Below are 16131 nucleotides of genomic sequence, written 5' to 3'. Positions count from 1 at the left end.
AAATGGCATCAAGTAAGGTACATAACGACTGGCTGTTTCGCTTTAATGGTTAGTAAAATAATTGGCAGTGACTGGAGGACAGGGGAGGAGAAGGAAAGAGAAGGGAGCCAGAGATGTGTTTCATTACATAAAATGTTCAAGGTAATTGATGACTTCAACCTAACCTAAACCTTGAACCTCGCTACAGATCAGTGCACTACAACTACACGTAGTAAGACTTTGCATTCACCTTCACCTTCACCTTCACCTTCAACCAGCCAAACTGCCGTTTTCAAACTAGTATAAAACTCGAACTGCGCTACAGATCTGTCTGCACCACGATTAATTTTGTAAAAACAATATACACTGCTGGCCATTGAAATTGCTACACCAAGAAGAAATGCTGAGAAACGGGTATTCATTGGACAAATATGTCATACAAGAACTGACATGTGATTACATTTTCACGCAATTTAGGTGCATAGAACCGTAGAAATCAGTACCCAGAACAACCACCTCTGGTCGTAACAACGGCCTTGATACGACTGGACATTGAATCAAACAATGGATTCATCCGAAAAAATAGCGTGTACAGGTACAGCTGCCCATACAGCTTCAACACGATACCACAGTTCATCCAGAGTGGTGACTGGCGTATTTTTAGGAGACAGTTGCTGGGCCACTATTGACCAGACGTTTTCAATAGGTGAGAGATCTGGAGAATGTGCTGGCCAGGGCAGCAGTCGAACATTTTCTGTATCCAGAAAGGCCCGTGGCAGCAGTCGAACATTTTCTGTATGCAGAAAGGCCCGTACAGGACCTGCAACGTGGGGTCGTGCATTATTCTGCTGAAATGTAGGATTTCCCAGGGATCGAATGAAGGGTGGAACCACGGGTCATAACACATCTGAAATGTAACGTCCACTGGTCAAAGTGCGGTCAATGCGAACAAGAGGTGACGGAGACGTGCAACCAATGGCACCCCATACCATCACGCCGGGTGATACGCCAGTATGGCAATGACGAATACACGCTTCCAATGCGCGTTCACCGCGATGTCGCCAAACACGGATGCGACCATCATGATACTGTAAACAGAACCTGGATTCACCCGAAAAAATGACGTTTTGCCATTCGTACACCCAGGTTCGTTGTTGAGTACACCATCACATGCGCTCCTGTCTGTGATGTAGCGTCAAGGGTAACTGCAGCCATGGTCTCCGAGCTGATAGTCCATGCTGCTGCAAACGTCGTCGAACTGTTCGTGCAGATGGTTCTTGTCTTGCAAACGTCTCCATCTGTTGACTCAGGGATCGAGACGTGGCTGCACGATGCGTTACAGCCATGCGGGTAAGATGCATGTCATCTCCCCGTTGGGATCCAGCGTTCCGTCTTACCCTCCTGAACCCACCGATTCCATAAACTGCTAACAGTCATTGGATCTCGACCAACGCGAGCAGCAATGTCGCGATACGATAAACCGCAATCGCGATAGGCTACAATCCGACCTTTATCAAAGTCGGAAACGTGATGGTACTCATTTCTCCTCCTTACACGAGGCATCACAACAACGTTTCACCAGGCAACGCCGGTCAACTGCTGTTTGTGTATGAGAAATCGGTTGGAAACTTTCCTCATGTCAGCACGTTGTATGTGTCACCACAGATGCCAACCTTTTGTGAATGCTCTGAAAAGTTAATCATTTGCATATCACAGCAACTTCTTCCTGTCGGTTAAATTTCGCATCTGTAGCACGTCATCTTCGTGGTGTAACAATATTAATGGCCAGTAGTATACAAACAAAATAAATATTTTAAGTTACCTGTTCTATGTCTGTCAGCGCATTTATGATGTCACACAGCACAACGTCGTCAAGTCAATCAAAGAAGATGTCTGTTGTCGGTGGGATGAACCTGCCATATTATAATATCCTTTCAGCCACAGTAGCTACAACTACATCTATATTTCGCGAATTCTCTTGAACCGGGTAGCTAAGGGTACTTTTTGCTGTAGAGTGTGTTAGGGTTTCCTCCCGTTTCAGCGAGCCCGCAAGTACTGACCCATTTGGTGTGGAACTCGGCGTTGACGTTGTAGGCGAGAGAGCGCTTGGAGAGGAGGCCCATCACTCGAGCGGCAGCCAGCTCCCCACGCAGCACGTTTGGCGCCAGGGCGGCCAACTGCGATGCCAGCATCGTGCCCAAAATCAGCGACTGCAGCACCCTGTAGGCGAGAAGAATCGTAGCGCTTCACATTCACTGCTGTCTACAAAAGCTGCATCACTATGAAGGGCAGAAAACGTCGAAATTTTACTTATCGTGAGTATACAATATAGCAGGAAGGATACATGAATTAAATCTGTAGATTACTTTAGGGTGTTCAAGGGGATGAAATTTAGTACACTGAGCTGCCACATCTGGCAGCATTAATGGATCTACCCAGCTGGACATCGAGTCAAAATGAGCTTGGATAATGATCACAGGTACCTCAGTCCACGGTGCTTGATCTCTGTCCCAGAATTCATCAGTTGTAGTGGCTGGGAAGTGGTGGCATAACAGTTTCTCGACGGCCCATGGCCAGATGGAGAACTTATTCAACAGACCAACAGTCGAATACACTCTGTTTTGATGTAGGTCAGGAAAGCACAAGCAACACATAGTCTTGTGTTACCTTGTTGAAAAAAGGCAGGGAGCAGCGACCAACCTTAGCATGTCACATATGTTACGAATGTTGTCAATAATACCAACTGTTTGAACCAGAGGCGATCGTGTTGTGCACCCAGTGGCACCTCATACCATCATTACAGATTATGAGTTTGTACGACAGTGACAAATGATCTGGCAATGTTCATACTCCTCGGAGTCTCTACACACCAATACGCCCATTATGATACTGTTTGCAGATCTTGTATTCATCTGAAAAGATCTCTTAGGGACACTCCTATGTCCGTGTTATTAGATGTACCATTGTCAGCTCGCCCTCTCGGTTACTGTGTTTAGACTGTCTGTCTGGATACTTATCCCACTGCCAACAAGCCCATTCTCTGGCTCAAGGAATGTGTTGTGGCTGTACGATCATGCACGGTGGAGCATGTCATCTGGGACAATAGTGGCATGGGGCTGTTGACATTATGCATTCTCATCTGTGTTATAATAATAAAAAATATAATAATACATATATGAATGGAAACAAAAAAATGTAGAGTATATTACAATTGCATTATTAGAAATGCTGTGCTTGTACGATTTTTGGCTAATCGGACTTCTTCTCTTATAATTCAATTGCAGATACAGGCAGTAGACTTTAAGGACACCAGTGCGTGTCAAAAATAAGAAAATCCTCCTTACTTGGTTCTACTTCACTTCAGTAAAAAATACTGAATACTGATGTCAAATCTTTCGCAACATATATGACACAAAACACTCGTAGCCCATCATACTCCGAACCGTAGTTCTTAACAGAACCTTTTACATACAGAATGTGAGAAACAAAACCATGTACAAGGAAAACTGAAAGATTTTTTTTTTCATTTGTCTGTGCTTTACCGCGCATTCATAATTAAAGTCTCCGCCGACGCTTATGGTGGATCGGTGTTTCATTTTTTATTTTTAATAAATTTTAACTTTACGATATCCTGGAGGTCTTTCACCAAGTACCTACACAACTGCCCGGACACTGGACGTTGACATCTACATCTACGTCTACATCCATACTCCGCAAGCCACCTGACGGTGTGTGGCGTAAGGTACTTCGAGTACCTCTATCGGTTCTCCCTTCTATTCCAGCCTCGTATTGTTCATGGAAAGAAAGATTGTCGGTATGCCTCTCTGTGGGTTCTAAACTCTCTGATTTTATCCTCATAGTCTCTTCGCGAGATACACATAGGAGGGAGCAATATACTGCTTGACTCCTCGGTGAAGGTGTGTTCTCGAAACTTCAACAAAAGCCCGTGCCAAGCTATTGAACGTCTCTCTTGCAGAGTCTTCCAATGAAGTCTATCTATCATCTCCGTAACGCTTTCGCCATTACTAAATGATCCTGTAACGAAGAGCGCTGCTCTCCGTTGGATCTTCTCTATCTCTTCCATCAACCCTATATGGTACGGATTCCACACTGCTGAGCAGTATTCGAGCAGTGGGCGAACAAGTGTGCTGTAATCTATTTCCTTTGTTTTCGGATTCTTCCAATGAATCTCAGTCTGGCATCTGCTTTACCGACGATCAACTTTATATGATCATTCCATTTTAAATCACTCCTAATGCGTACTCCAAGATAATTTATGGAATTAAGTGCTTCCAGTTGCTGACCTGCTATTTTGTAGCTAAATGATAAGGGATCTATCTTTCTATGGATTCGCAGCACATTAAACTTGTCTACATTGAGGTTCAATTACCATTCACTGCACCATGCGTCAATTCGTTGCGGATCCTCCTGCATTTCAGTACAATTTTCCACGGTTACAACCTCTCGATATACTACAGCGTCATCCGCAAAAAGCCTTATACTACAGCGTCATCCGCAAAAAGCCTAAGTGAACTTCTGATGTTACCCACAAGGTCATTTACATATATTGTGAATAGCAACGGTCCTACAACACTCCCCTGCAGCACATCTGAAATCACTCTTACTTCGGAAGACCTCTCTCCATTGAGAATGACATGCTGCGTTCTGTTATCTAGGAAATCTTCAATCCAATCACACAATTGCTCTGATAGTTCATATGCTCTTATTTTGTTCATTAAACGACTGTGGGGAACTGTATCAAACGCCTTGCAGAAGTCAAGGAACACGGCATCTACCTGGGAACTCGTGTCTGTGGCCCTCTGAGTCTCGTGGACGAATAGCGCAAGCTGGGTTTCACACGATCGTCTCTTTCGAAACCCATGCTGATTCCTACAGAGTAGATTTCGAGTCTCCAGAAAAGTCATTATACTCGAACATAATACGTGTTCCAAAATTCTACAACTGATCGACGTTAGAGATATAGGTCTATAGTCCTGCTCATCTGTTCGACGTCCCTTCTTGAAAAAGGGGATGACCTGTGCCTTTTTCCAATCCTTTGGAACGCTACGCTCTTCTAGAGACCTACGGTACACCGCTGCAGGAAGGAGGGGCAAGTTCCTTCGTGTACTCTGTGTAAAATAGAACTGGTATCCCATCAGGTCCAGCGGTCTTTCCTCTTTTGAGTTATTTTAATTGTTTTTCTATCCCTCTGTCATCCATTTCGATATCTACCATTTTGTCATCTGAGCGACAATCTAGAGAAGGAACTACAATGCAGTCTTCCTCTGTGAAACAAATTTGGAAAAAGACATTTAGTATTTCGGCCTTTAGTCTGTCATCCTCTGTTTCAGTACCATATTGGTCACAGAGTGTCTGGACTTTTTGTTTTGATCCACCTACCGCTTTGACATAAGACCAAAATTTCTTAGGATTTTCTGCCAAGTCAGTACATATAACTTTACTTTCGAATTCATTGATCGCCTCTCGCATAGCCCTACTCATACTACATTTCGCTTCGCGTAATTTTTGTTTGTTTGCAAGGCTTTGGCTATGTTTATGTTTGCTGTGAAGTTCTCTTTGCTTCCGCAGCAGTTTTCTAACTTGGTTGTTGTACCATGGTGGCTCTTTTCCATCTCTTACTATCTTGCTTGGCACATACTCATCTAATGCGTATTGTACGATGGTTTTGAGCTTTGTCCACTGATATGTATTTGAGACAAAACTTTTGTGTTCAGCCGTCAAGTACTCTGAAATCTGCTTTTGTCACGTTTGCTAAACAGAAAAATCTTCCTACTTTTTTAAATATTTCTATTTACGGCTTAAATCATCGACGCTGTAACCGCTTTATGATCGCTCTTGTTCTGCGTTAACTGTTTCAAATAGTTCTGGTACATGGTATGTAAACGTACAGCGTTTTTTTTTCTAGTGGGTGTGTGCTTATTGTTCAAAATCCGACGCTGTGACCGAAGATCTCCATTTTTACGGTCCAGCCGTCCTCATTACCCGTCGTACTGACGGCTTCATTGGAGAGACCAGGCCAACAGCATCCGTCGACGAGGTATGTACTGGCTCTAACAACTATAGTTAACTTATTAATGTATCAAAAACTGTTAGCCACGACACTCAGAAGTTATTTCGTTGCATACGCATGTTAATGTCTCCACACTTGACCATCCACTTGTTGAAAGACACATATAGCAGTCCGAAACATTGCACAAATTGCTTGTCTTTGAAGTTCATTTCTTCACATGGAGTTTGGTTTCCAATGCAAATTCACACAAGTATTGAGTTACAATAATATACATAACATGATAGCTTATACCTACGGCTGACATTCCATCCACCGCTTACACAACGAACATAGATTTCTTAAGTTTTAAAACGTCATAAAATTATCATTAATTGGGTTCTGTTACTACAGTTTGTTTGTTAGTTTTAACTTATCCACATTACATATACAAATTAATTATGTAACACATTATTACGATACAATACCAGCATATGACACATTTATACTTCATTTTATAAATAGGCTTTTATCACTTATGGGAGCTAATTTCTTCCTAAGGTAAACTAGGTTCTGTTACCTTAGTTTTATTTATTAGTTTTAACTTATCTTCGTTCACATCACATGCACAAATTATTTACATAATACATTATATTGACACAATACAAGCATATGGTACATTTATGCTTCATTTTATAGCTAGTCTTTTATCGCTTGTGGGAGCTCATATCTTCCTTAGGTAGAGGAAGGAGGAAAACATTGGGAATAGGACTAAAACATTACGCATTGCTGGTCTAACTACGCTAGGCGCCGCCTCCTTTGTTTGGGACAGAAGGAAGGAAATACTCATCTACTGGTTCAAGGATTTTTGAGGAAATGTTACTCGTGCAGTAATGGACTAGTTGCCAAGGAACTTTTATTTCATGGAAATAATGTGTACTGACTAATCATTCACGAAGTTGTTGTTTCTTCACGCGTTAGTGATGTGTACTCGTACTGCAATTCACGTGTAACGTAGTGTGAAATATGAAGAAGTTTTGAGCGTCGTAGACTTATCTTTCTCGAATACCTGGAAATGCTATTATTCAAGCTTTCATGTGTCATGATAAAAATTAATTGGTTTTTGTGAAATTACATGCTTAAACGTGTATGTGCACTCTCCAGCGAATAGGTACTAATAAATGTCACGGAGATATACTGCTACGATGCATATTTCATATTTCATATGCCTTATGACCTTTGTATAAATATCCTTATAACAAAATTGTTTACTCGAGGTGCGAGCCGTTTCTTCATTTGGAACCGAACATGCTACTCTCGACGTAATTCTCCCTTTTCTGCGCCGTCACGATACACTGGTCGTTGAAAGAAAAAGAAACACTTAAAACTAATTGTATTACGTAGCTCGGTGGCCACTGATACATTTGCTCATTACATCCGTCCGTATATATTTCCATACTTTGTTTAAATTCATAGACATTCGTTTATTCTGTTACCCTTTATGATTATTTACCCCGCAAAGAAAATTTTTTGACATTTCTGATGGTATTTTGTCGTTTCTCCTTAGCTTACACGTCTCTTAAATTTTTTCATAATGCTTCCTTTTGCTTGTAAATATGTTGTATATAGCTTAGTATTTAATTAATCTCTGTGTACATATATCAACAGGTTCCTTAGTTCTAAGATATAGATCCAATTGCTTAGTATTCCCATTTACTTTGCATTTAAGTTAAGTACTGGTACATATGGCAATCCTCATTGGTTGTGCCACCTGCCACACTGTCGCACATGAGTACAGACCAATGCCTCCTCTCCTTGTCTGACGTCAGCGGGTATTGCAGAGCACAGAGTTGAGCCAAAGCTAATGTTGTTTATACTTTCGCTTCGTATGAAGCGGTGTATTACTTCTCATTGCTGTTAATTTTATGGCTACGTGTACAAATCAAAGAATTACTTATGTCTATGCACATTACTTTATCCTAAAATACACTCCAGAAGAAAAATTACACTTCGAGTTATGTACACTACGTACAATTATCTTGGGATAGAAAAAAAATGCTACCAAGCCGCATCATTCTATAAAAGCGTTTATATCTTTGTGAGCGTGGAGACCCTTGTCTCTCCCTGTTTTCTCATGGGCTCATATGTACGTCCCAGGGTATGGTATTTTGGAAATTATGAGGGTCACTCCAAAAGAAACGCACACTATTTATTTTAAATCCATCTTTTATTCTACATGTTTGGAAGTTTTACAGTGTGTAGATACATCCTTTAGAAACAACATTTTCATGTCTCCACATAATTTCCATCCCTTTCAACTGCCTTACGCCATCTTGGAACCAGCGCCTGTATACCCGCACGGTAAAATTCTGGACTAACCTGCTGGAGCCCTGTTTGGCAGTGTGCACAAGGGAGTCATCATTTCGAACCTTGTTCCACGAAGAGAGTCTTTCAGTTTCCCAAAGAGATGATAGTCTCATGGAGCCAGGTCAGGAGTGTAAGGTGGGTGTTTCAGTGTTGTCCATCCGAGTTTTGTGATCGCTCCCATGGTTTTTTGACTGACATGTGGCCGTGAATTGTCGTGCAACAGCAAAACATTCTGCTTTTGGCGATGTGGTCGAACACGACTCAGTCGAGCTTGAAGTTTCTTCAGTGTCGTCACATATGCATCAGAATTTATGGTGGTTCCACTTGACATGATGTCCACAAGCAAGAATCCTTCGGAATCGAAAAACACCAAAGCCATAACTTTTCGAGCGGAAGGTGTGGTTTCGAATTTTTTTTTCTTGGGTGAATTTGCATGATGCCACTAAACTGATTGCCTTTTCGTCTCTGGTGAAAAATGATGGAGCCATGTTTCATCACCTGTCACAATTCTTCCAAGAAATTCATCTCCACCATTCTCGTACTGTTCCAAAAGTTCGCTGCATACTGTTTTTCATGTTTCTTTGTGAGCCACTGTCAATATCTTGGGAACCCACCTGGCACAAACTTCTTTTAACGCCAACACTTTCAGTATTCTGCAAACACTTCCATCCCCTATCCCAGCGTAGCAAGACAATTCGTTCACTGTGATGCGTCTGTCAGCAGTCACCAATTCGTTAAGTCTCTGCACATTGTCTGGAGGGTGTGTAGTACGGGACCTGCCACTGCGAGGACAATCCTCAACATTGCCGTGCCTGCTTTCATCACGTAACCTGCTTGCCCACCGACTAACTGTACTGCGATCGACAGCAGCATTTCCATACGCTTTTTCAACCACTTGCGGATGTTTCCCACTGTCTCGTTTTCACAGCACAGGAATTCTGTGACAGCACGTTGCTTCTGACGAACGTCAAGTGTAGCAGCTATATTGAAGACATGCTGTGACGGCACCACTCACGGGAACAGGTTGAACTAAGTTTGAAAATAAGCGGGAAGGATGTATCTGCACACTGCAAAACTTTCACACATGCAGAATGAATAATTGCCACTTCTAATTCAGTTTGCCAAATTTTGTCGATTTAAGGTGCGTCTGTAAGAGGACTCGTTGCCTTCAAAAAATTGTGTTACACGTTTCAGTTTCTTAATATAAATTTTCTTTCTATACTCGGTCCTGTTTTTTTAGTATAGTTATGGCTTGTTTGGTTTTCTCTTGTAGTGTCATTTTGGTAGTAGGTACCTTTGGAATTGGCGACTCCCACTCATTCATTAGTTTTGTCCGGAACATCAATTCGTTAGGTGTGAAACCCGTTGAAGAATGTCGAAGGTTATTGACAACTTGCATAAAAGGAGTTACGTATTCTACCCTTCGAGTGTGTTTGTGAGGGGTGTATGTCCTAATAAACCGGTTAAATTCTTTGAAGACTCGTTCTACTGAGCTTGCTTCTGGGTGAAAAACCCTTACTAATATAAGCTTTATGCCCTGTGAGGTCATAAATTGTTTCCAATTTTGCCCAACGAAATATGAAGCATTATCAGTTAGTGGTACCTTTGGTTTACCTACTCTTCTCAAATAGTCTCCCGCAATTCTTTTTCGGATATTTGTGGCTGTTGTCTTTTTAATGGCATACATTTTGATATGTTTCGAGAAAATATCGTATAGTGCTACTATGTATGTTACTCCTCTTCTACTTCTTGGATAAGGACCAGCTGTGTCCAGGGATACTATATCTAGAGGTTTTTTGTGAGTATTTCGTGTAGCTCAGTATATTTTGACACATTGTACTGTATTGGTTTTTGACATATTGCACATTTTCTTAATACCTGTAGGACTCGCCTTCTCAAATTTGGGAAATATCAAAGTGTTGCGAGTTTTTCAGTACATTTTCCTACTCCATAACGTCTCCATACTTCATGTGTGTGCCTTATAAATTCGTCGATATAATCTTAGGATTCCCATTGATCAGATTTTTCATGTTTCCTATGAAACAAAATGCCCTTGTACTTCTGATACCATTTACTTACATTTCCACCTTCATGTTGTTTAAAGTTTTACATGACTTTACCCCATCTGCGATCATACTGTTGTATAACTTTCATTTGCTTACAAAATTTTTGGTAATCCGCCTGTTGTGTTGTACCTTGCATTAATAACGTTTTGGTTTCTGTATCTTACTCTGTTAATTCACCAAAATCCTCTAAACCTTGTAGTAACCTAGGCAAGGCATCGGCAATAACATTCTGACTTTCTTTAATATAAATGATCTCGAAATTAAATTCTTTTAAATATAGACATAATCTAGCTAATCTACGGTGCAATAGTTTAAATGTTAAAAGAAGTGACAGTGACTGGTGGTCACAGTAAACTTTGGTATTCTTGCCCCACAAAAAATATTCAAACTTTTTAAATGTCCATAGTACAGCTAAACTTTCCAGTTCTGACACATAGTAAGATCTTTCTGCCCCTGATAATGTGCAACTAGCAACACTGAAGATCCCTGGGTACTTCTTTACCTTCTTCTTCTCGCTAGAACATGCATGCCCCCAGCTCCATGCGATCCTGTAGCATACCTGAGCAGAATGTTGGAGCAGGACAACGAGGAGCTATTATGCATCACAACACTAGTTTGTGTAGTGAAGACACCCAGCAAGTCCTCGACTCAGAAGAACTATGCTGGGGCATCTACACCACACGGTGCATGTCTGTACTGGTAGTGTTGATGTAGTGGAAACTCGCTGTTGACTCTTCTGGCCCAGCAAGTTAAAGGTCATCAATTCTACCTCCAACAGGTCCTGGCTGGTTGGTGGCCGGCGCTGCTTCTTGGTCTCTGCACGTTCAAGGTCACTGCTGGTTCCACTTTAGATGTAGCCGTACTTTGATTTCCTCGCTGCTAAAATCGACAGACTGATTATCCTGGTCCACAGCTCCAGATAATCAAAGCCTGAACTGTTATTGGGAGTAAATAGCATTGGTAGGGGTCTCAAAGATCTTGTACCCTGTTCCCTTTGGTGGGAAGAATCTGTAAATTGTATTAATCAATCTGTTGTTGAGAGAAGAGTTTGTGGCAATGTCACACTCTACATGGATTGTACCGACAGGGAGTATATCCACTGATTGCTCGGGTCTGTAGAATTTAAAGGGATCTTTCTTTAAAACCTGTCCTTTTGTGAAACCCAGTGGGAAAAGAGGCATCCTATTGATACTTTCTGGTTAAAGCCGATAATTACACTTGTTGTCTTTATTTCAGATTTAAGTGTATTGATAATTGCTTGTAATGAATCCCTTTTTCAGACCGTTTTAAAACTTCGTTTAAATCGACAGTGACGTATGCACCCATGTTCTATGTCCACAATTTCTTCTTCATCATTAATTTCCAGATGAAATTTATTGTTAGCGTCTCTGATATTAGGAATACTGTTGTAAGTCTACAGTCTCTCTCTTCCGTAATCCTATTTGTAAGGGTCGCAGTGTTCTGAAGCATACTCAGCAGTCGGTCGAACAAATTTTTTGTAAACCACTTTTTTCGTGGATGAACTAAACTTCCTTTAATTTCTTCCAAAGAATGTTAGCCTTGCTTCCGATTTCCCTGCAATTATTTTTATGTGCTCTTTTCACATCACCTCGCTCCTAGGTATTTTACAGTTGGTACTGTTTCCAGTGACATATCAGAAATGGCACAGTCGAACACTAATGGATTTCTTCGCCCACTTATACGCATTACGTTACATTTACTCAGGTTCTTGGCGGTCATGAAGTCTCCGCAAGTTTTCCTGTATTTAACTACGTTCTGCAGACAGTAGCATAGTTTGGAAGAAGCCTCATGGGGCTTTCGAAGTTATACACTACATCATTTATGTTTACTGCCTTGTTTTTATACGATGCCGGCAAAAAGAGGTTTCCAATTTATTCAAGATTTGTTGTTGCAGCAGTACAGATGGAATAGATGAAATGATTATATTTTGAGATCAATAGCACTAGCGGTTCTGAGGTAACAGGTTTCGAGCCATCCTGAAACACCTACATCAGTACGTGGCGTAGAATCCACGGGCGGCAATACAGATGCTGACTCTGGCATTCAGTCGATCGTACAGATGGTGAATAATGTCCTGGGATACGTTATGCCACGCCTGTTCGATGTGTTCATGTAGTTCTGTAGGAGCTGTTAGCTGACGAGTCGCATGAGTCATTTCTCCACCCACACGTGGAGACAAGTCCAGAGATCATGCTGGCCAGGAAAGTCGGTGCACGTCTCGCACAGCACATTGAGTTTCACTGGCAGTGTGGAATAACACGTCAACTTCCTGTTGCAAAAACACCAAAATAACGGATCTATTAAATTCTGTATGTACCGAGTGATGTTTAGCGTCCCCTTCAGAAACACGAAAGGTGATCGAGTGTTGTAGCTTATTGCATCCTAGACCATCAGGCCTGGGATGGGGCCAGTGTTTCTTGGACGAATGCACTGTACGAGACAGTGCTAACCATGTCTACGTCGTATGCGACAACGCCCACCATTGCTCCCATTATTGGCGTTCAGGCAGAATCTGTTTTTATCGTTGAAGACTACAGCGATATTCTGACGGCATCAGTCGAATCGCGTACGTAGATATTGTGGCGTTAATGGGAGACGGGCTAGAGGTGTGTTTGCCCGTAGTTCCAGTGCTAATAACAGGTTCGCAAGAGTTCGTGTTGACACGTCCCGGCCCAAAGGCCGTCTTATCTGTGCTGTGGTAGCTGCACGATCTGCCAGTACTGTCCTTACAATACGATGATACTAGCGGGCAATACTGACCCCACGACTTATCTTAGAAAATAGATGAAGGAAAGGCAAACCTACGTTTCTAGCATTTGTAGACTTAGGGAAAGCGTTTGACTATGTTGATTGGAATACTCTCGTCCGAATTGAGAAGGTGGCAGGGGTAAAATACAGGGAGCGAAAGGCTATTTACAATTTGTACAGAAACCAGATGGCAGTTATAAGAGTCGAGGGATATGAAAGGGAAGCAGTGGTTGGAAGGGAGTGAGACAGGGTTGTAGCCTCTCCGCGATGTTATTCAATCTGTATGTTGAACAAGCAGTAAAGGAAACAAAATAAAAGTTCGGAGTAGGTATTAAAATCCATGGAGAAAAAATAAAAACTTTGAGGTTCGCCGATAACATTGTAATTCTGTCAGAAACAGCAAAGGACTTGGAAGAGCAGTTGAATGGAATGGACAGTGTCTTGAAAGGAGGATATAAGATGAACATCAACAAAAGCAAAACGAGGATAATGGAATGTAGTCGAATTAAGTAGGGTGATGCTGAAGGAATTAGATTAATAAATGAGGCACTTAAAGTAGTAAAGGAGTTTTGCTATATGGGGAGCAAAATAAGTGATGATGGTCGAAGTAGAGAGGATATAAAATGTACAGTGGCAATGGCAAGGAAAGCGTTTCTGAAGAAGAGAAATTTGTTAACATCGAGTATAGATTTAAGTGTCAGGAAGTCGTTTCTGAAAGTATTTGTATGGAGTGTAGCCATGTATGGAAGTGAAACATGGACGATAACTAATTTGGACAAGAAGAGAACAGAAGCTTTCGTAATGTGGTGCTACAAAAGAATGCTGAAGATTAGATGGGTAGATCACATAGCTAATGAGGAGGTATTGAATAGAATTGGGGAGAAGAAGAGTTTGTGGCACAACTTGACAAGAAGAAGGGACCTGTTGGTGGGACATGTTCTGAGACATCAAGGGATCACAAATTTAGTATTGGAGGGCAGCGTGGAGGGTAAAAATCGTAGTGGGAGACCAAGAGATGAATACACTAAGCAAATTCAGAAGAATGTAGGTTGCAGTAGGTACTGGCAGATGAAGAAGCTTGCACAGGATAGAGTAGGATGGAGAGCTGCATCAAACCAGTCTCTGGACTGAAGACAACAACAAGAACAACAGCGGGCGTTTGTGAAGCTTGGACGTCCATATCCTCGTCTAAGGGTGTGAGAATGTTCACGTTGTCTCTGGTATCGGCATCATTGAACAACTGACGCAGCACGTCCAACTTGTGCGGAAAGTCTCTGAAAAGACCAACCCGCCAATCGGAAGGACTCCTTTCAAACTCGCCCGTTTGGCTGCGGCAAGCACGACTGGGTCTCTGTGGCACGATTGCCTTCTAGCTGTGAGCAGTCCCTTTTAAAGGGTAGACACAAATGGCGCTCTGATAGCTATGCAACTACACTATCTATTGTCAGACGACTTTGAAACCATTATGATTACGTCTAATATAGCCCAGATATCACATGCAGTCTTCATCGGATCAAGATCAACGTCGTCTGTCCAGCTGTACTATTTTTTTTTCGGCATTGTATTTACTAACCGTATAACACTCCTTTGGGGTACTTAAGAAAATACGTTTACATTTTTCGATTTCGTCCCGTTAAGAATACCTATTGTGTTCTATGTCTTAGAGAGTCCTGAATCCAGGATACTTAGTGGCTTCGTCCTTTGTTCGTGAAACTGCAGTGTAGAAATGAATCGAATGCCGCGTCAAGGAACAAGGCCTCAACCCGAGCGGCTTTCTGTAAGGCGCTCTGGATTTCACGGACAAACGGAAACGAGGTGTGTTTCGCAAGGTCGCTGGTTACGGAATCCCCGTTGGTCTTCTGTAGAGGAGATTTTCGCTCTGCAGATGTGTCAGGAAAGAACATGTTCCGGGTACGACGGAAGGCTTATTAAGATACTAGTGGTAGGGCACAGTGCAGTGACTGACCGGAAGACGTCCTCGTAGGAGACGAGCCCGTTGGTGAAGAGGTGGGCGCCCAGGGCGGCGCAGGCGGCGTAGCCGAAGGTGGGCGTGGCGAGCGCCAGCCCGTACACCAGCGGCCGCGAGCCCAGCGCCTCGGCCACGGCGGCGTGCGCGCGCCGCAGCTCGGCAGACAGCTGCGCCGCCACCAGCGGCTGCGCGCAGTCGCTCACCACCACGCGCACCGCCCCCAGCGCCTCGCGCAGCATCTGCCAGCCGTTCTCATCAGTTTTCACACATCACTCGAACACGTAAGAAGTGCGTTTTTAATTTTGTGTTTGTATAGTTTCAGGCTGTCCAGGCATGAGTATTTCCTGGATCTACATCTGTATGGCCAGTGCAACAACAATAGTAAGGTAACGGGCAGTCAGTACTGTGTTATATACGAGGGTTATCCACAAAGTACATTACGTTTTGGAATTAAAAATAAATAAAGTATTGGATTTTTTTTAATTATATGCAGATGAAAGCCACACTTCAATACTACTTTTCTACATAGTTGCCATTTAAATTAAGGTACTTATCGTAGCGATGGACGAGCTTGCAAATTCCTTCGTCGTAAAATTCGGCCGCCTGCGCCTTCAACCATGTGGTTACCTCTTCTTGAAGCTGTGCGCCGTCACCAAAACGCTGCATAGCCAACCACTTCTTCATTGCTGGCAATAAGTGTAAGTCGCTCGGTGCCAGGTCGGGACTGTACGGCGGATGAGGAAACAACTCTCACTTAAAAGATTCGAGAACTTCACGAGTGGCATTTGCCGTGTGGGCCCGGGCGTTGTCGTGAATCAGCAAGATCTTTGAGCCCAACTTTCCCCTGCGCTTATTTTGTACTGCTCTTCTGAGGTTGTGCAGAGTTTGGCCATACCTTTGAGAGTTTATTGTAGTGCCTCTTTCCAGGAAATCCACAAAAATCACACCTTTTCTGTCCCAAAAGAGGTAACCAC

General features: G+C 42.5%; 1 protein-coding gene across 1 annotated transcript in view; it reads right to left on the bottom strand.

Annotated features, from left to right (window-relative positions):
• LOC126355531 (ATP-binding cassette sub-family B member 5-like) overlaps positions 1–16131 on the bottom strand; it is a 188199-nt gene that overhangs the window by 32271 nt on the left and 139797 nt on the right. The window contains exons 10-11 of the mRNA XM_050005875.1: positions 15155–15396; positions 2040–2199 (exon numbers count right to left, since the gene is read on the bottom strand). Coding sequence (XP_049861832.1) covers positions 2040–2199; positions 15155–15396 — 402 coding nt within the window. The remainder of the gene's footprint in view (positions 1–2039; positions 2200–15154; positions 15397–16131) is intronic.

Source organism: Schistocerca gregaria, chromosome 3 (assembly GCF_023897955.1).
Source record: "Schistocerca gregaria isolate iqSchGreg1 chromosome 3, iqSchGreg1.2, whole genome shotgun sequence".
Lineage (NCBI taxonomy): Eukaryota > Metazoa > Arthropoda > Insecta > Orthoptera > Acrididae > Schistocerca > Schistocerca gregaria.
The sequence above is the reverse complement of the archived record's forward strand: the minus strand, read 5'-3'. Positions and strand labels throughout refer to the sequence as shown.